At 45.4% G+C, this 20,998-nt stretch overlaps 1 protein-coding gene across 1 annotated transcript in view; it reads left to right on the forward strand.

The window, feature by feature from the left end:
- TAPT1 (transmembrane anterior posterior transformation 1) overlaps nt 1–20,998 on the forward strand; it is a 117,868-nt gene that overhangs the window by 13,188 nt on the left and 83,682 nt on the right. The window contains exon 2 of the mRNA XM_040335212.1: nt 14,223–14,353. Within this exon, the coding sequence (XP_040191146.1) occupies nt 14,223–14,353 (131 nt within the window). The remainder of the gene's footprint in view (nt 1–14,222; nt 14,354–20,998) is intronic.

The raw sequence follows: 20,998 nt of genomic DNA on the forward strand, positions 1-20,998 counted from the left end.
TATCGTGCCCACAGTCTCTGGCCATCCCTTGTATCGTGCCCACAGTCTCTGGCCATCCCTTGTATCGTGCCCACAGTCTCTGGCCATCCCTTGTATCGTGCCCACAGTCTCTGGCCATCCCTTGTATCGTGCCCACAGTCTCTGGCCATCCCTTGTATCGTGCCCACAGTCTCTGGCCATCTCTTGTATCGTGCCCACAGTCTCTGGCCATCTCTTGTATCGTGCCCACAGTCTCTGGCCATCTCTTGTATCGTGCCCACAGTCTCTGGCCATCTCTTGTATCGTGCCCACAGTCTCTGGCCATCACTTGTATCGTGCCCACAGTCTCTGGCCATCACTTGTATCGTGCCCACAGTCTCTGGCCATCACTTGTATCGTGCCCACAGTCTCTGGCCATCACTTGTATCGTGCCCACAGTCTCTGGCCATCACTTGTATCGTGCCCACAGTCTCTGGCCATCACTTGTATCGTGCCCACAGTCTCTGGCCATCACTTGTATCGTGCCCACAGTCTCTGGCCATCACTTGTATCGTGCCCACAGTCTCTGGCCATCACTTGTATCGTGCCCACAGTCTCTGGCCATTTCTTGTATCGTGCCCACAGTCTTTGACCATTTCTTGTATCGTGCCCACAGTCTCTGGCCATCTCTTGTATCGTGCCCACAGTCTGACCATCTCTTGTATCGTGCCCACAGTCTGACCATCTCTTGTATCGTGCCCACAGTCTCTGGCCATTTCTTGTATCGTGCCCACAGTCTTTGACCATTTCTTGTATCGTGCCCACAGTCTCTGGCCATCTCTTGTATCGTGCCCACAGTCTGACCATCTCTTGTATCGTGCCCACAGTCTGACCATCTCTTGTATCGTGCCCACAGTCTGACCATCTCTTGTATCGTGCCCACAGTCTGACCGTCTCTTGCATCGTGCCCACAGTCTCTGGCCGTCTCTTGCATCGTGCCCACAGTCTCTGGCCGTCTCTTGCATCGTGCCCACAGTCTCTGGCCGTCTCTTGCATCGTGCCCACAGTCTCTGGCCGTCTCTTGCATCGTGCCCACAGTCTCTGGCCGTCTCTTGCATCGTGCCCACAGTCTCTGGCCATCTCTTGCATCGTGCCCACAGTCTCTGGCCATCTCTTGTATCGTGCCCACAGTCTCTGGCCATCTCTTGTATCGTGCCCACAGTCTCTGGCCATCTCTTGTATCGTGCCCACAGTCTCTGGCCATCTCTTGCATCGTGCCCACAGTCTCTGGCCGTCTCTTGCATCGTGCCCACAGTCTCTGAAGAGCCTTCCCGTTTTTTTTTTTTTTTTTTAAAGTGGTAGTTAACCAGTTAAGCCCCGGACCAATATGCAGCCTAAAGACCCAAGGTGTTTTTTACGTCCTTTTTCCCCCCACAAATAGAGCTTTCTTTTGGTGGTATTTGATCACATCTGCGGTTTTTAGTTTTTGCGCTATAAACAAAAATAGAGCGACAATTTTGAAAAAAATGCAATATTTTTTACTTTTTGCTGTAATAAATATCCCCCAAAAACATATATAAAATTTTTTTTTTTCCTCAGTTTAGGCCGATACGTATTCTTCTACCTATTTTTAGTAAAAAAAATCGCAATAAGCGTTTATCGATTGGTTTGCGCAAAATTTATAGTGTTTACAAAATAGGGGATAGTTTTATTGCATTTTTATTAATTTTTTTTTTTTTACTACTAATGACGGCGATCAGCAATTTTTTTCGTGACTGCGACATTATGGCGGACACTTCGGACAATTTTGACACATTTTTGGGACCATTGTCATTTTCACAGCAAAAAATGCATTTAAATTGCATTGTTTATTGTGAAAATGACAGTTGCAGTTTGGGAGTTAACCACAGGTGGCGCTGTAGGAGTTAGGGTGCACCTAGTATGTGTTTACAACTGTAGGGGGGTGTGGCTGTAGGAATGACGTCATCGATCGTGTCTTCCCTATAAAGGGAATGACGTGATCGATGCGCCGCCATAGTGAAGGACGGGGAAGCCGTGTTTACATACGGCTCTCCCCGTTCTTCAGCTCCGGGGAGCGATCGCGACGGAGCGGCTATAAACAAATAGCCGCGCCGTGGTCCCGGATCGCTCCCCGAGCGGACCCGACCTCCGCATGTAGCGGGGGGGTCCCGATCGGACCCCCCACCCGCTAATAGGCGAGGACGTACGTGTACGCCCATGTGCCTGTACGTGCCATATTGTGGACGTATATGTACATGCGGGGGTCGGGAACTGGTTAAAGTGGTAGTAAAGTTATTTATTTTTACATTTACCTACAGGTAAGCCTATAATAAGGCTTACGTGTAGGTAAAAAAAATCTCCTAAAGTGGATGTAAACCCACTCTCATGCTCTCTAAACTACTGCCATAATGCTGATCTATAAAGATATACATGCCTCCTGCATGTATCCTTACCTGTCAAATGTCTCCCCTCTGTCTGTTATAAGAACTGAAAACTGCAGATTCTGTGGGTGGATCTGTTGTCTGGAGCTCAGTGGGTGGAGTTGTGATGTCAGTAGACTCCCTGCCCACCTCTACACTCCCCTTGTCAACATGCATTTTCTCCTGTGTATTCCTTACACTAAATTCTGCTATGATCACTAACATCCAGTCAAAACCCCGAAAAGTAAGCACATGACTTCAGAAAAGAAGTGGGGGTGGGAATTAAAAAATAATGCCCGTCTCCAGGCTAGTGCATGAGATATGTAAATAACCTGTCACTCACATCAAGGGGGCGGAACGGACTAAGGTTTTTCTTTTGTAAGTCCATTTTATTTCACTGAACAATAAAAGAGGATTGCTCAGAGCTGGATCAACTCTGTGTGGCAAGACTGGGCACAGATAATAGGAAATCTTATACTGTACATTGTGACATCAAAAAAAAATATTTTTCGGGTTTATATCCACTCGGCAGCTGCCAGACCTTGTCGGAAAATCTTAATCACAATTTATTGAGTTAAAAAGGATATGCACTTACAAACCATGTATAAAAATCCGGCTCATCTGTGTGCTGTAGTCGCGGTGCGGTTCCGGTCTCCGGTGCATCCAGGCTCACGGGTAGGCAGGAGAGTGTAGAAATTCATCCTGTTGTGATCAGGAAGCCAGCCAGAATCAGCATGGAACACAGACGATGACGTCACAGGAAGCGGAACCAGAGAGAGCACCGGGGGAAGGACAGTATGAGGCAAACCACTGAGAATCTAGGCTACGCGCTCGGAGCCTTCTGCTCCTTCTAAAGGCCTAACACAGTACTGCAGCTATTGTGCTGTTTATGTGCTGTGATTGTCACGACTTAGTATGTTTGTAAGTGCATTTCCTTTTAAACTCAATAAATTGTGATTAACATATTGCACTTAGGTAGCGCTTCCTGTTTTGTTCCCCTTACAGAGCCGTCTTTCTTTGTGGACAGCTGCCGCCTACCATCCTCCTATCCCTCTCCTCCCCCCCCCCTTAAAGGATTGGTTATTACCACATATTAGAATATGGACTAAAGAACTGTGACTGTTTTTTAGATCTATCCTCTGTCCATATTCATTTACATTTTTTATGCACTAGTCGTTTGCTCTGACAGTTTACCTTATTGTTTAGGACCTTGCCGGAAAGATGTCTCCCGCGCGCATGTAAAGTAGTGAATGTACAGCTTATATAACCGTGTCAATTTTCTGTCCCCTCAAAATCGCTCAACACACCGCAAATAATGTCTTAACTGCTGGCAACAAAAGTGAGTACACCTTTAAGTAAAAATGTCCAAATTGGGCCCTAAGTGTCAATATTTTGTGTGGCCACCATTATTTTCCAGCACTGCCTTAACTCTCTTGGGCAGGGAGTTCACCAGAGCATCACAGGTTGCCACTGGAGACCTCTTCCATCACCATCACCTTTAATTTCAGCTTCTTGAGCAAGGCAGTGGTCATCTTGGAGGTGTGTTTGGGGTCGTTATCATGTTGGAATACTGCCCTGCGGCCCAGTCTCTAAAGGTAGGGGATCATGCTCCGCTTCAGTATGTCAGAGTACATGTTGGCATTCATGGTTCCCCCAATGAACTGTAGCTCCCCAGTGCCGGCAGCACTCATGCAGCCCCAGACCATGACACTCCCACCACCATACTTGACTGTAGGCAAGACACTCTTGTCTTTGTACTCCTCACCTGGTTGCCGCCACACACGCTTGACACCATCTGAACCAAATAAGTTTATCTTGGTCTCATCAGACCACAGGACATGGTTCCAGTACGCCATGTCCTTAGTCTGCTTGTCTTCAGCATCATCTTTAGAAGAGGCTTCCTTCATTCAGACCAATTTGATGCTGTGTGCGGCGTATGGTCTGAGCACTGAGAGGCTGACCCCCACCCCTTCAACCTCTCGGGCAATGTTGGCAGCACTCGTACGTCTATTTTCCAAAGACAACCTCTGGATATGATGCTGAGCACGTGCACTCAACTTCTTTATTTGACCATGGCGAGGCCTGTTCTGAGTGGAACCTGACCTGTTAAGCCACTGTATGGTCTTGGCCACCGTGCTGCAGCTCAGTTTCAGGGTCTTGCCAATCTTTATGTAGAGTAGCAATGTAGATCAGGGGTCTTAAACTGGTGGCCCTCAAGCTGTTGCCAAACTACAAGTCACATCATGCCTGTGGGAGTCATGCTTGTAACTGTCAGCCTTGCAATGCCTCATGGAACTTGTAGTTTCACAACAGCTGGAGGGCCCCCAGTTTGAGACCCCTGGTTTAGATCAAAGCATATTCATGTGTTAGAATGACCCGGTCAAAGTCCAGACCTAAATCCAATTGAGAGTCTGTGGCAAGACTTGAAAATTGCTGTTCAGACGCTCTCCATCCAATCTGACAGAGCTTGAGCTATTTTGCAAAGCAGAATGGGCTAAAATTCCACGCTCTAGATGTGCAAAGCTGGTAGAGACATCCCCAAAAAGACTTTCAGCTGTAATTGCAGCAAAAGGGGGTTCTACAAAGTATTGACTCAGGGGGGCTAAATACAAATGCACGCCACACTTATCACATATTTATTTGTAAAAAATATTAAAAACCATTTATCATTTTCCTTCCACTTCACAATTATGTGCCACTTTGTGTTGGTCTATCACGTAAAGTGCCAAAAAAAGAAATTTACGTTTTTGGTTGTAACATGACAACATGTGAAAAATTTCAAGGGGTATGAATACTTTTTCAAGGCACTGTAAACTGCTAAATACCTTTTTTCTCATCGGCAGTATATAGCAGTCTTGTGACTTCTATCATTGTCTGGCTGAGCACTGGTTAAAGCTTGTAGGAGGAGTTTTCATTCTCCGCTGACCCTCTGTCTGTAGAGAGCTGATCACATGCACCAACCCAAAAAAAAAAAACACTCTAGCAATACACACCAAACTGAGCATGTGCTGAGTGTACTATTAGGACACAGGTGTCAAACGCAAGGTCTGCGGGCCGAATCTGGCCCTCCAGGCCATTTCATGTGGCCCTCGCACCTCTCCTGCAGCTGCAGAGAGCTCCAGCCCTCCTCTGGTTCTACTCCAGACCCTTACTTTCTGCTTTCAAGCAATGCATCCAGCTTATTCCCAGCAGCAGCATAAGGAATGGGGGTGCACTGTGATGTAGAGGGGGGGGGGGACTCAACTTCTGATGGTGGGGTGGCTCTTGACATCTAATGTAAGGGGAGGGGATGCGCTGGACATCTAATCTTACAGATACATACAACCGGCCCTTCTGAGGGCAATCATAATGCTGATGCGGCCCACGATGAAATTGAGTTTGACACCCTTGTATTAGGAGATGGATTTGGTACAGTGGTAGAAAGGGAGGACCAGAGAAGACAGGATCAAACAACCTTTTTACACAATGTGCAGTGAGGCTCCGCAGTTGTATAACCCCCATGCTTTACTGCGTATACAGACTAATTTTACTGTTGTGGGTTTAGTAACACTTTAAGACCCACAATATCAAGAAAGTTTACCAGAACTGCTGTAGACGGGGGGCTAGATTCAGGTAGCCCTGCGTAATATTGTGCGGGCGTAACGTATCTCCGATAATTCTCGAAATTCCGCCGCAAATCGTCAATGCTTTAGACATGAACGTAACTTACGTACAGCCTTATTCGCGAACGACTTACGCAAACGACGTAAAAATTTCAAAATTCGACAGGGGAACAACGTCCATACTTAACATTGCATACACCTCATAAGAGCAGGAGCAACCTTACGCCGAAAAAGCCTAACGTAAACGACGTAACAAAATAGCGCCGGGCGTACGTACGTTTGTGAATCGGCGTATCTACCCAATTGGCATATTCCTCGCGTAAATCGACGGAAGCGCCACCTAGCGGCCAGCGTAAATATGCAGCCTAAGATACGACGGTGTAAGACACTTACGCCAGTCGAATCTTAGGGAAATCTATGCGTAACTGATACGCCGTCGTATCTCTTACCTGAATCCGGCCCACTATGTAGGGGGCTGCCATTAGCTTCAAATCCATAACCTGGTAAGAGATGGACTGGATAGTTCAATGTTCTTTGTAGGACATTGCCAAATGTCCTGGCACAGTGTAACCCTAACATGTATAGATAGACATATAGTTCAGAAGAGTGGGTTCAGAACTGGAAACTCCTTTTAAATTAAAGTGGAGGTCCGGTAAAAAAAATTTTTTTAAAGTCAGCAGCTACTAACACTGTAGCTGCTGACTTTTAATAAGGACACTTACCTGTCCTAGTCACCAGCGATGTCGGCCTTCGCCGAGGCCGATCCTCGATCCTGGCAGCTCCAGGCGCCGCCATCCACAGTAAGGGAAACGGGCAGTGAAGCCGTGCGGCTTCACTGCCCGTTTCCTACTGTGCATGCGCGATCAGTGCGGAGCTTTGTGAATGGGCCGGCTGCTTTCTGGGACACACACAGTTCCCAGAATGCAGCGCGCCCCATTCACAAGAAGAAACCGAGTGTAGGAGGAGGAAGAGAATCCACAGAGGAAGATGAAGAGGCAGATTCGGGACTTCCACATAGCAACAGCTATTTCGGGTAAGTAAAACTTTATTTATTTTTTTGATTTTTGGAGTAAAACATTTTTTTTCAGGGTGGAACTCCACTTTAAAGCCATTGTTTAGTTTTTGCTCTTTCCCAATAGAGGAGGTAGCTTTAAACAAACCTTTTATGAAATAATTGAATCCTTTCAGTGGGGTTGTCTGTATATATTTTTCCCAACAACCTTTATGGTATGAGATCATTTCAGTGCTGCGGCATGAAGCTGGTATTTGCTCAATGTGGGAAATGTGTGGTTTGCTTTGATTAATGCTTTATTTTCTGGCTTCTAGCCTTATTTTATTTTTACTGCACAATTCAACTTCTGCTCAGCCTAATGAGAGATCCCTGTGAATGAGTTTGAAGAGGTGACATTGAACTCTTTGCAGTGGTTGCCAGGAACATGACTGTATTATGTTACAACTTGTCCTGGTGTTCCGACAAGGAGGACATTTCGATAGATATATACCGTTTTATGTGCTTGGCACCAGTACATTGGTAAGAAAGCTAGGATGTTAATACAATTTTTAGAATATGTATTTATTCTTTATTTAACCACTTAAAGGCCGCCTCCTACACATATACGTGGGCAGAATGGCACGGACAGGCATATCAACGTATATGTACGTCCCCTTTAAATGCCTGTCCGTGTGGTCGCGCGCACACGCGCCGCCGGCGCAGCGTTTGCGCCTCTGCCGCCATCCCCGTGAGTCGGACCGTTGGTCCCCCGAACTCGATCATCGCGGTGATACCTGTGATTAGAGGTCGACCGATATATCTATCGGCCGATATTTGGCCGTTTTTAAGATATCGGCATCGGCCGATTATTGTGAAAATTAGGCCGATTTTCGGGTGCTAAACTCTGCTGACCAGTGCCCCGCTCCACCTACAGCTACAGCAGCACGAGAAATCATTCACCCGCGCCGCTGATAGCCTGCGCCGGCCCCTATAGGAGAAGAGAAACAAGTTTCAGTAGAGCCGCCCAGCCCCGCCCCCCGACTTTGGCGGGCTATAGCAGAGGAAGAAAGCATCAGCAAGTATGTCACAAGCCCGAGCCGCTTACTGCCTGTGACTAGTAACTCCCCCCTCCTCAGCAGGTGATCGTGGCCAGCACTACCTCCTCTTCCTTCCTGCATGGATGGGTGGAGGGTAAGTAAAAAAAGTAATGTGTTAGCAGAAACTCGTCCACTGTGTTCTTCAAGGAGAACTGGCACAAACAGCTTCTGTCTGCAACATTTTTCTTTGAGGCACCCAAAAACCTCCCCCCCTCTGCTTATCTCCAGAAAAATCAGGGGAGATGTTTAGTTGAGAAGAGGAGAATTTAGGAAAAGCTGATTTCAGCACAGTGAAGGCAGAGTACTCGTAATGTAATGGGCTCACTGGAAGGATCAACAGATATTTTTTCTGTCCTTGTAGATTTTTTTACATTGAAAAAACATAATGAAATGTGCATGTATTGCAGAAATGTACAACATATATGGTTTCTTCTTTGCCCAGACATCGCTTTAGTGCAATACCTTGGTGCCTGCCACACTTTTACCTGAAATTGTCTTTATACTGAATTGCCAACTGTGCCCTGTAGACTTTAATCTGCTTTGATGGGACACCTGGCTAAGACTGACAAGCTGGCATTGAGTTGCATTGTGAAAATGGATGAGTATGACTCTGGGTGGATATGAGCCTCTTCACAATGCAACTCCTCATCCATTTTCACAATGCAACTCAATCATCTTCATGCCCCGCCACAATGCATCCCCCACCCATGGCCAGCTCTATCCACCCCCCCCCTCCACAACACATCCCCCACCCACGGCCAGCACCATCCATCCATCCCACACTCAGCACCATCCATCCATCCATCCATACCCCTCCACAACGCATCCCCCACCCACGGCCAGCACCATCCATCCATCCATCCCAAACTCAGCACCATCCATCCCCCTCCACAATGCATCCCCCACCCATGGCCAGCTCTATCCATCCCCCCTCCAACGCATCCCCCACCCACGCCCAGCACCATCCATCCATCCCCCTCCACAACGCATCCCCCACCCACGCCCAGCACCATCCATCCATCCCCCTCCACAACGCATCCCCCACCCACGGCCAGCACCATCCATCCATCCCACACTCGGCACCATCCATCCCCCTCCACAATGCATCCCCCACCCATGGCCAGCTCTATCCATCCATCCCCCCCTCCACAACGCATCCCCCACCCACAGCCAGCACCATCCATCCCACACTCGGCACCATCCATCCCCCTCCACAATGCATCCCCCACCCATGGCCAGCTCCATCCATCCCCCCTCCAACGCATCCCCCACCCACGCCCAGCACCATCCATCCACCTCTCCACAATGCATCCCAATCCAAAAATCGGCCCAAAATATCGGCCGCAAAAATCGGCATCACATATCGGCCATCAGTCGCCCCGATTTCTAAATATCGGCATCGGCATCGGCCAGAGAAAAACCCATATCGGTCTACCTCTACCTGTGATCGTCTCACGGAGTTATAGAGTGTGGAGATGCTTGTGTAAGCATCTCCCCTCTCTGACTAGTGACAATGACACTGATCTCGGCTCCGTGTACTCGATGTGACCCCGCCATAATGTCGCAGTCACGGAAAAAAATCGCTGATCGCCGCCATTACTAGTTAAAAAATTATAAAAATACCATTTAACTATCCCCTATTTTGTAAACGCTATAACTTTTGTGCAAACCAGTCGATAAACGCTTATTGCGATTTATTTTTTATTTTGCACGACCACGCAATTGTCAGTTAAAGCGACGCAGTGCCAAATCGCAAAAAGTGGCCCCGGTCCTTTAGCTGCAAAATGGTCCGGGACTTAAAGCGGTTCTCCACCCTAAAGTGGAGTCCCGCTGATCGGAACCCTCCCCCTCCGGTGTCACATTTGACACCTTTCAGGGGGGAGGGGGGTGCAGATACCTGTCTAAAGACAGGTATTTGCACCCACTTCCGGCCTGACATTCACGGGCAAAAGACGGGCATTGCGTCACATCCCGTCGCCCCCCCCCGTTGTGTGCTGGGAACACTCTGCTCCCAGCACACAGTGGGAGCCAATCGGCGGGCGCAGCGCGACTCGTGCATGCGCCGTAGGGAACCGGGCAGTGAAGCCAGAGAGCTTCACTTCCTGGTCCCCTCAGCGTGGATGGAGGGGGGAGAAGCAGGGTGACGAGCGATCACTCGTCCTCTGCTGCGGACGCCGCTGGACTCCAGGACAGGCAAGTGTCCTAATATTAAAAGTCAGCAGCTGCAGTATTTGTAGCTGCTGGCTTTTAATATTTTTTTTTTTGGCCGGAACATCCGCTATAAGTGGTTAAGAAGAGTGGGGAAACAAATGTGTGACAATGGGGGGGTTGCGGACAATGAGGAATGAAGAGAGAAAGGGATAAATGGACATAAGAACAGGGTCTCCGTCAGCCTCAGGTCCATCTCTAGTGTATTACTACTTATGGGAAATTATGGGGTAGTGCAGGGTTTGTCAACCAGGGTTCCTCGAGCGGTTTCTAGGTGTTCCTTGAGCAATTTCAACCTCTCGGGTAAGGTTCCCACAGACACCATTGATCTTTTTATCAATCTGTGAGCCCTGGTTCACATTGCAGCGATTTTGGCGCACATGCCATTGCTAGCAACAGCACCGCCCGAATCGGTGCGACCCCGCATTTGCGGCACCGCACCGATTCCCAAAAGTCGTTTTTGCTCTGCTTTTGGTGACATCAGGGTGCAATTTCAATGTCTCTAAAATCGCCCCCGAAGTCGGAATTTAGTCATTTTTAGCAGGGCTTACCTGAGACCAGAAAGTTATTTTACCGGTTCCCCTGTGTTAAAAAGGTTGAGAAAGTCTGGGGTAGAGTAACTATATGTTTTTTTCACTTTTGGTTTGTGGCGTCTTTAACCACTTGCCGCCCACCGGCCGTCAAATGACACCTTCCCGGCCCACTAGGGGGCGTGCGTGCCGCGTCTCTGGGGCCCCATTCGCGTCTCTGGGGACCTGATGTCCGCCGGGCACCCGCGATTGCCCAGTAACAGAGCAGGACCATGGATCTGTGTGTGTGTAAACACCAATCCACATCCTGTCAGAGGAGAGGCGACCGATGGGTGTGTTCCTTGTACAGAGGAACACCGATCCGTCTCCTTGCGAGTCACCTCCCCCTACAGTTAGAATCACTCCCTAAGAAACACATTTAACCCCTTCCCTGCCAGTCACATTTATACAGTAATCGGTGCATTTTTATAGCACGGATCTCTGTATAAATGTGAATGGTCCCAGAAGTGTCCGATATGCCTGCCACAATATGGGAGTCACGATAAAAATCGCGCATTGCCGCCATTACTAGTAAGAAAAAAAAATAATAATAAAAATGCTATAAAACTATCCCGCTATAACTTTTGCGCAAACCAATCAATATACGCTTATTGGGATTTTTTTTATTTTTTTTTTATCAAAAATATGTAGAAGAATACATATCTGCCTAATATGCGGAAAAAAACCTGCTTTAAAAAAATAAATACAAAATTGAGATATTTATTATAGCAAAAAGTAAATATTGTGTTTTTTATTTTTATTTTCAAACTTGTCCCTCTTCTTTTGTTTATTGTTTAAGAAATAAAAACCGCAGAGGTGATCAAATACCATCAAAAGAAAGCTCTATTTGTGGGGGGAAAAAATTTATAAAAATCATTCATTTAAAGAGGGGGTTCACCCTGTAAATTTTTTTTTTTTTTCCTAGCATTAAATTAGTGAAGATTCCGACTCCTCGCGGGGAATGGGCGTTCCTATCCAGAGGGAAGATGATTGACGGCCGGCTCTGGCGCGTCACGCTTCTCCAGAAATAGCCGACTTGGCTCTTCACGGCGCCTGCGCATAGTCTGTGCGCAGGCGCTGTATAGCGTCGTGAAGAGCCGAGACCTACTCCGGCTATCTTCGGGGAGCGTGACGCGCCATAGCCGGCCGTCAATCATCTTGCCTCTGGATAGGAACGCTCATTCCCCGTGGGGAGTCGGAATCTTCACTATAGGATTAAACAGCGAGTACGGGGCTAACAAAAATAAATAAAGGCATACTGTAGCTCGCGCTACTATGCTTAATTTAATGCTAGAATGTTGGTAATGAGGGTGAACCACCGCTTTAAGTACTGTGTTGCATGACCGTGCAATTGTCATTCAAAGTGTGACAGCGCTGGAAATTGGCTTGGGCAGGAAGGGGGGGTGAAAGTGCCCTGTATTGAGGTGGTTAAAGAAGACCTGTGTGTGTGTGTGTGTGTGTGTGTGTGTGTGTGTGTGTGTGTGTGTGTGTGTGTGTGTGTGTATATATATATATATATATATATATAAATTATTGCTGCCTATCGTTTTTTTCATCAGTGCAAAGTTACCGTTCAGAAGTTCACTCCCTATGATTTGGGAGGCTTTGTTATGTTGGAAATACTGAGTGACTCCTTGACTGCTTTAGGGAATTCAAAAAACAAACAAGCAAATCAGTAGATGGTGTAACTTCCATCATCATTTAGTACCATCTCTTATGTCTCATGCATCTTGTCGTCTTTAGGTAGGTGTTTAGGCCAAAATAGTCTATAATCTGCTCTGTGGAGATTCTCCATTTACTGGATCTCACAAACTTTGGTGTTCCACTGTGTCTTGGAGGGTTCGGAAAAGGGAATTTTATTCCCCTCCATGTATTTTTTTTTTAATCCCCCTTTACTCCATAAACCTCCTCGCACATCTAGAGTGATCTGCCAATCTGCTGCTGCACACCAATAGTAGTCTTGGAGCCAGTAATGTGTGCATGGATCTGGCATTCCAGGGAGAGCTGACCATTTGCCATAAGAAATAGGAGCGTGCATGCTGCTTATAACTTGGCAGCCAAACTGTCTGGTGAGTGTTTGATTTACTCACTGGGTGGAGAAGTTTTGCACAACAGTCTTGTTGTCACTGGAAGCACTTTTGGTGTAATTGACGATTAGTGTTTATTCATTGGTAACGCTGTTTGGTGCTATTGAAGAGAAACATTTATTGCTCTAATGTTTTTGGGCACTTTCTTCTGTGAACTTGTATATTAATTTCACTTTTAATTTAAATTTGCACTTTGATTACTGTACTTATTGGTGTATAACACTCACTTTTTTACCCTGAAAATAGAGGGTAAACTGTGCCTGCGTGTTATACGCAGGGGGCTGTGGAAAGAGTTTTACCTGAAACTTCCCTCTTAAAGTTAGGGTGCGTGTTATACGCGATAAATACGGTAATTATATTTTTCATTTAAGCGCTGCAATCATTATGTTGCACGAATTGGGTGTTTATGTATTACACTTATATTACTAGCAGCTACAATATTGTTTTACACATAGCGCTGGCTGTTTTTTTTCTCTTTACAATCCAGTAACGCCACCTTCCTCTCCTTCGTCGTTGCAAGCCGGCTGTCTTTCAGGTTCTTGCCGCAAACCCCATGTTGATGTGTGCTGGATGTATACTCGTGCAGTGCTGCCTGGTGGAGGGGAGGCAAGGGACGTGCTGGACTCAGAATTGCAGAAAACAAAAACTGAGAACGAACAAGTGAACAAAAGTTGAATTTCTTCAGATTGTGCCAGGGGATAAGATTTCAGTGACGTTTTGCCGGAAAGGTCCACTTTAACTAAAAACATTACAGTATTTGTTTTGTTTTTAATATCATTGGGTAAAAAATCCGGTATGATTTATGAAAACGGGTAGAGGTGGAGGAATCATCCACAGTGACTGCTTCTTTCTTTAGCCAGCCATACACGGTTCGAATCTTGGCCGGTTTGGCATTCGAACCATGTATGGGCAGGCTGATTGTACTTAAGTTGATCGAGCGATTAAGTTGGGTACAACCAGCATGTCAGATTTTTCATGTGATGAATTGCTGGCATCTTTAGCCACTAGCAATAATCACTGTGTTCTCCTCCTGGCCGGAACGGCTCCTTGCAAGCCCCCTCTACCTGCTGGGAGAACACAATACGGTCGGTCAGCCGGAGAGATTCCCCCATCAACACAGAGACTGTGTAGATGGGGGAATCGATTTTCTTTCCTGCAAGAAAAATCGCTCCATCTATGGCTGGCTTTAGGCCCCCCCATGGATATCAGGCTAGTGATTTATGGGTTTTTGTTTTTTAACTTTTTTTTCCCTCCTGTTTTTTTTTCCAGATCTTTCCCTATTCAGGTTTATCGGCGCTGAACTCACACGCGGTTACTTCCTGGAACATAATGAAGCAAAATACAAGGAAAGAAGAGAGCGGGTGTACACCTGCCTGAGAATACCCAGAGAGCTTGAGAAGGTCAGTAGTGGCTGGATTCGGTCCCTTCTGCTGTTGCTTCATGCTACATACTATTTGTTTCATGCTACTGTGTCTTGTGCTCTTATTTATGCTAATATTCGTCCTGTTCACATCGCATAGGATGCATTAAGGTGAAAAAACTCAAACCTTTACAACCCCCTTTAAATTTCATAATCCCGAGGGTCCCGTCCAATAATTAATCTTCACATCCAAATTGAAGAAATATGGAGCAATTCCGTCTCCAAAGAAATAAAACTCTCATAATATCCTCCAGTGTTTTTAAAAACCACCACGGTCACTAGATTACTCGGCAGAAATTATGACTGATGTTGAATCTGCAAGTGTGCGCGTCCGTGTGGGCGCACACACACAAACTGCCATTTCTCTACAATGGAAGTGTGATCTGAGCGGCTGTACAGCCATTGTTGTCCGCCAACCTGTTGCATCGGATGCACTGTGAAGAGTGGGAAGAACTTCCATTTCCTCCCCTCTGTGACATCAGAAGTTTGAAGCGATGAGGACTTTGTCACTTCCGGCTTCAATTTGTTTGTTTACAAGCCTCTACCGCCTTGTAAAGTAGCCTATGAATGAGTAACTTGTATAGCGATACAAACACAAACTAAATCGCCTAAGGCTGATCTAGGCTTGATCGACTGCTTTGAAGGGCAGAGGAGAGATCTGGGGTCCGACTCCTGGATTTCTCCATAAAGAGGGCCTGTTATGACCCATGCCATCACAAGGGATGTTGTTCAATGAACATTTCAAGAAAAAAAAAAAACAGTGTAAAAAATACAATAAAAAAAGAAAGCTCCCTATCCCTCTGTGCGCACGCAAATGAGAATGCGTATATAGGTACTGCATGGATATGTAAATGGCAATAGCTCCACATATGTAAGGTACACTGAAAACCTCAACCTAGCACCAGACTTCTGTGTAACTCTAAAGTGGTAAGTTGTAAAGGCTTTTAAAGTGTTTCCTATGGATAATGTACTGTATCATATTTCTCACTATTCCACGGGTGTGCGCAAATTGGAAACGTGATATGTTGGGTATCTATTTACTAGGCATGATATAGTGTTTTTTTTTTGTTTTTTTTACGAAAGGCAAATCCACTTTGCACTACATGTGCACTTGGAAGTGCAGTCGCTGTAGAATAGCTGGGGAATAGCTGAAATGAGGGGAAGCTCTGCTGATTTTTATATTCCAATCATGTGCAAGCTAAAATGTTGTTTATTTTCCTTGCATGTCCCCCTCAGATCTACAGTGACTGCACTTCAATGCAGTCTCAACAGTGCCTCCTCATCAGTGCTGCCTTATCTCTGCCAATCAGTGCAGCTTAATCAGCGCTCATTGTCAACATTTTATGACAAACTATGAAAAAAATATATATATTATATATATTTTTTCAAAATTCTCCATCTTTTATTTCAGTAGTGGTGATTAAAGGGGTGTTCCAGTCATTTTTTATGTTTATTAAAAGTCAGCAGCTACAAAAAGTGTAGCTGCTGGCTTTTAATAAACATACACTCACCTGCTCCACGTTCCAGCGATGCGCCGGCCGGGGCTCTGCTCCTTTCCCCCCCCTTCCGGCCGGCGTCTTCATTCCAAGTGTGGGCACCTGGCCATGACAGCTTTCGGCTTCACGGCGGGGCACCCACTGCGCATGCGCGAGTGGCACTGCGCCATCCAATTGGACAGGCGATTGCCTGGGACCTGTCACGTGTTCCCAGCGATCGCGTACAGGGAGGGGCTGCAGAAAGGCGATTAGACTAATCGCCTTAGCAGCCCCTCGGCGGAAGGAGGAAGTGGGACAGGAAGTCCCACTCCTCCTGAAGCCCCCACTCCCCCCCCCCCCCAAAAAAAAAACATTACATGCCAAATGTGGCATGTAAGGGGGCGAGGAGTGGATTAAGTTGAAGTTCCACTTTTGGGTGGAACTCCGCTTTAAGTAAAAGAAAGCTAAAAATGTCATATGGATACAGTGTAGCATGACCACGCAATTGTCATTCAAAGTGTGACAGCACAGCTGAAAATTGGTCTGGGCAGGAGGGGGGGGGGGGTAAAAGTGCCCAGTAGGCAAGTGGTTAACACCTATGACTGCAAGACGTAGCTAGTAATTTTTTTTTCTTTTTTTTTCTTTGGCATTATTTATTTTTCTGACAGTCCATGTTCAGCAGTGTAGATGGAAATGGTTCTAGCAGAGTTCCTCTTTAATCCTTGTTCCTTCATTTACTGGGGAGATGGAGGTCTAAGGTCAGAATACCAGAGAATAGTTGGACTGGTTGAGTTCCTGTGACCGCCAAGACAGACAGACAGCTGAGCCGGGGAGATAAGTGCACAGGGATCTTCACTGACACATGCTACTAAGATTATCTTATTGCACCATATGGAGATAGAACTCTGATCAGCATATTCTTCAATCTCTTATATCCTGGCCTCTTTCCTGGTAGGACTTCAGTTTATTACAGGAAATACATAAAGAAAAAACATTTACCCCATGTGATCTTCTGATGGGCAGTATACTTTTATTCTGGCTTAGTTTCATAAATATTGTCCCTGGTATGGTGATTTATCCTTTAGACATGTATTACGTATTAGTGGGTCTGATGCTTAAAACAATTGTGCTTGATTTGTGTCAAACATATCCGTGTTTTTTTTTTTTTTATACTTATACTTTTTTTATACTTATAAACAGCTGTTTATACATACTTTAACGTGGTTTTCCACAGGATGAGTAAAAAAAAGCTTTGTGGGCACAAAATGACTACTATAATTTACTAGCTAATAGACATTTTACACGTGATTAATAATGCACTAAATCATAACAAATGTCAGGTGAACGCTGATATTTTTTTTTGTTTTACATGCATTTTTAATTGTTTTTTTCCTTTCTTATGTTACACCAAACGTAATGTAACTGTTCGATGTCACTACTTCTATTTAGGAATCACTAACAATATAACGGGGATCATGGGTTTTCTGACGGATTAGGGGAGTATAAACTTTGTGTTCACCCCTAGAAAAAACGTGCCGTTGACCCCATGTAGTGCAAGTACAGCCCCACTGCATGGGGGGGGGGGGGGGGGGACGAGATTTGCCCAGAGATGGGCTTTTATTGAAAAGTGCCCTTTGTGCTGGTGACTGCTGTGTTGCTTGAAATCTGCAGTCCTCTGCAACAGAGGTGCTCTGTGGGGTATTAATGGTTTCCACGGGCAGCACAGTGGTGTAGTGGTTAGCACTTTCACCTAGCAGCAAAAGGGTCGCTGGTTCAAATTTCGAGCATGACATCACCTGCCTGGAGTTTGCTCTCTCCCTGTGCGTGCGTGGGTTTCCCCTGGGTACTCCAGTTTCCTCCAACACTCGAAGGATGTGCTGGTAGGTTAATCGGATCCTGTCTTAATTGGCCCAAGCACGTCAGGACCCTTCGGGGTAAGACCTCTTAACTTAACTTAACTCAACTCACAATGAAAGTGCATTTTGAATGGAGGGGGGGACTTTTCTGTTAGTCCTCCATTTATTGTGCGAACCGATGGTATGGCTTTTATGGATCGACCACGGGGACGGGCATAGTCAACACTTTTGAAAAGTGCCTGTGACAGGTCCAACATATTTATCCCCACAGCATTGGAAGATTACAGCTGCAGGGGGTATGGGGGGGAAAAGAGGAGTGAACAGAGCAGCCACAAGCACAATGAATACTTCTCATTCATTGTGCTGATTTAACCACCTCAATACTGGGCCAATTCTGACATCTACATATAGATGTAAAAAAAAAAAAAATTTTCCCTAGGAAATTACTTGGAACCCCCAAACTTTATTTTTTTTCAAGCAGAGACCATAGAGAATTAAGTGGCAGTCATTGCAATATTTTGTGTCACATGGTTTTTGTGCAGCGGTCTTTTAAACACATTTTTTTTTGTAAATATACACTTTAATGAATAAAAAAAAAAAACATAACGTTAGCCCAATTTTTTCGTATAATGTGAAAGATGTTGCGCCGTGAGAATCGTGATCTTTATTCTAAGCAAAAAAATTGAGATTCTCATTTTAGTCCGAATTGTGCAGTTCTAGCCACTAGGATTGCTTTTTACATGAAAGCCAACTTCCGGCTGGAAAAAAATATATATAAGATGATGCCTAAACCTGCAGGCGTCTTTCCGGTATAACCACTCAGTCCAAATGTTACGCAGAGTAACAGATACCTAACATGTCACAAATCTTTTAAAAAAAAAATGTATTAGGTTTAAATCAGATTTTTATCAAATTAATTTTCATAAAATGCTTTTGGAGTAAACATCAATCTAAAGATAATTTTCTATTTAAGATACATTAATAATTTAGTTTATTCAGCATGAAATGGAGCTTAGTTATGTAGCATGAGGCTGTATATTCTGCAATATTTACATTTTGGTAAACTCATTCTGTGAATGCCAACTGAGATAACATGCACTGCATTGATGCATTCACACAATTTCACAGTAACCATGAGATAAATCAAAGTTCGGGAATATTCCTTTATCCCATTGTTTTGCAAATCTATGTGCACTACAAACTGTATAATTGAATCTGTTCTATTATCGCTATTTTACTAACCTGACGGCTTAATATTTTAAATAGGAAACCTTAATTTTGTTATTAATGTTATACTAAAGATACTCTAACTACCAGCAAGAATAAGTCCTTACACTTAAAGAGCACCTGTCATTTCAGATCCAACATGGCATTCACTCACCTGCTGCTGCCACGTCCCTCAGCTTGTTGTGTCACTGCCGTATCGCCAGCTGTCCCATTAAAGTGAATGGGACTGTTGGAGAGTCAACAGCGGGTCAGAGGAGGAGCCGCTGCGGGACAGATGACAGTTGCTCTTTAAAAATGATCATTGAACTTAAGCTTTACTAGTGATTTCAATCAAATCCACCTTGCGTGTCTTGCTTTAAAATTGCGCATGGTCACGGAATGACAACAAACTATGGTACCTTAAATTATCCATAGGTGACGCTTTAAACATTCGTAGGTTACCAGTTTAGATTTCCACAGGAGGTCTGGTACTAGAATTATTGCTTTCACTCTGACGTTCGCAGTGATACCTCACGTGTGTGGTGCGTTTACTGTTTACATATGCATGCGGGACCGATGTGTGCATTCGCCAGTGCGTGTGAGCACGGAGTGTCAGGAGTGCTTTAAAAAAATAAAATATAAAATATAAATATATATAACATATTATTATTATTATTATTATATATTTTTTTTTGTGTGTGTTTTTTAAAAAAATTGCTCACTTTTTATTTCTGTCAAAGGGAATGTAAACATCCCTTTTGACGTCAATAGAAATGACAGGTGCTCCTTTTTTTTTTTTTATGGAGCAATGGGGGGTCTATTAGACTCCCCATCTCTCCTTTGGGCTCCAATGCAGCCGATCGGGCACAGATCTGTCTGATCGGCTTCTTCACTGGTCGCGTTGTAGCCAGTAAACAAAGAGCCGTAACCAGACGTGACAAAACAATCACCGCTTGCCAGTACTGACATCAGACAGTGGGAGGAACAGCTTCAGCTCATCTCTCTGCAAGGACAGACATGCATGCCGCCGGTCACATCGCTCCCAGACTCCCCAATCGTTGGGGAGAACTCCATTATGGTGGGAGGGGGCTGGGACCCCCTTCCGCCACCTGTATAAGTATTGCAGCAGCTGCTCGGGAATACTTTTACATGAAAGAGAATCGCCAGTATAACAGCTTCCCTACTGTGGCTGGTAGGGAAGTGGTTAAAAGCAAGCAAAAAACGAAAGTTTAAAGTGGAGGTTCACCCGATTTTACAACTTAGCCTTAAATAATAGTGGCCTGGATGTCTACTACTAGTCCGCAGTTGAAAAAATTATAAAAAATCTAGATACCTTGTTTTCCTGTCCTGAAGCAGGCACTTCCTGGTTCTAGGTGTGCGGGACTGGGCGTGTCGCGATCGCCGCAATGTCTTGTGGGATTGATCACGAGGGTCTAGTCCTCATGACTTGTCTGCTGGTCACAGCGGAGAGTGTCCTTTTCAGGACGCTGCCGGCCGTTGTCATAGCAACTATGTAGTGTTGACGGCGCGGCTCGCCGTCACACTGCGCATGCGCGGGATAGAGCGGTGAATGCTGGGACAGCATTCACAGCATCCCGGAAGAATATACAGGAGGGCTTCAGAGTGCCCGCAATTAAGATGGCAATGTCATCCTAGCAGCTGCGACTATGGTACTGGTGAGTACAAGTTTCTTTGTACTATCAGCGTTACAAAAACCTATTTTAAAAAAAAAAAAGTTTTCCCACGGAACCCCCGCTTTAATCTTGGTTTTGAAATCACTTGGTGTGTACACTCCGGGGACATACTTTGATCCTTTCCCTTGCAGTGGTGGAGACATGAAAGTGGAACTTTACTCTCCCAATCAATATTGATTATTTTTAAATCCTCACGTTGCTAGCATTAGTAAATACTGTATAAAGGAGAGCAACAAAATAAAGCATGGAGACAAGGATGGATGGGGGAGTTTGCTTTGAATTCTAAAAATTAGGGTTGTCCCGATTACCGATACCAGTATCGGTATCGGGACCGATACCGAGTATTTGCGGGAGTACTTGTACTCCCGCAACTACCCCCGATACCTAAAAAGAA

The sequence above is a fragment of the Rana temporaria genome, chromosome 1 (assembly GCF_905171775.1).
Source record: "Rana temporaria chromosome 1, aRanTem1.1, whole genome shotgun sequence".
Lineage (NCBI taxonomy): Eukaryota > Metazoa > Chordata > Amphibia > Anura > Ranidae > Rana > Rana temporaria.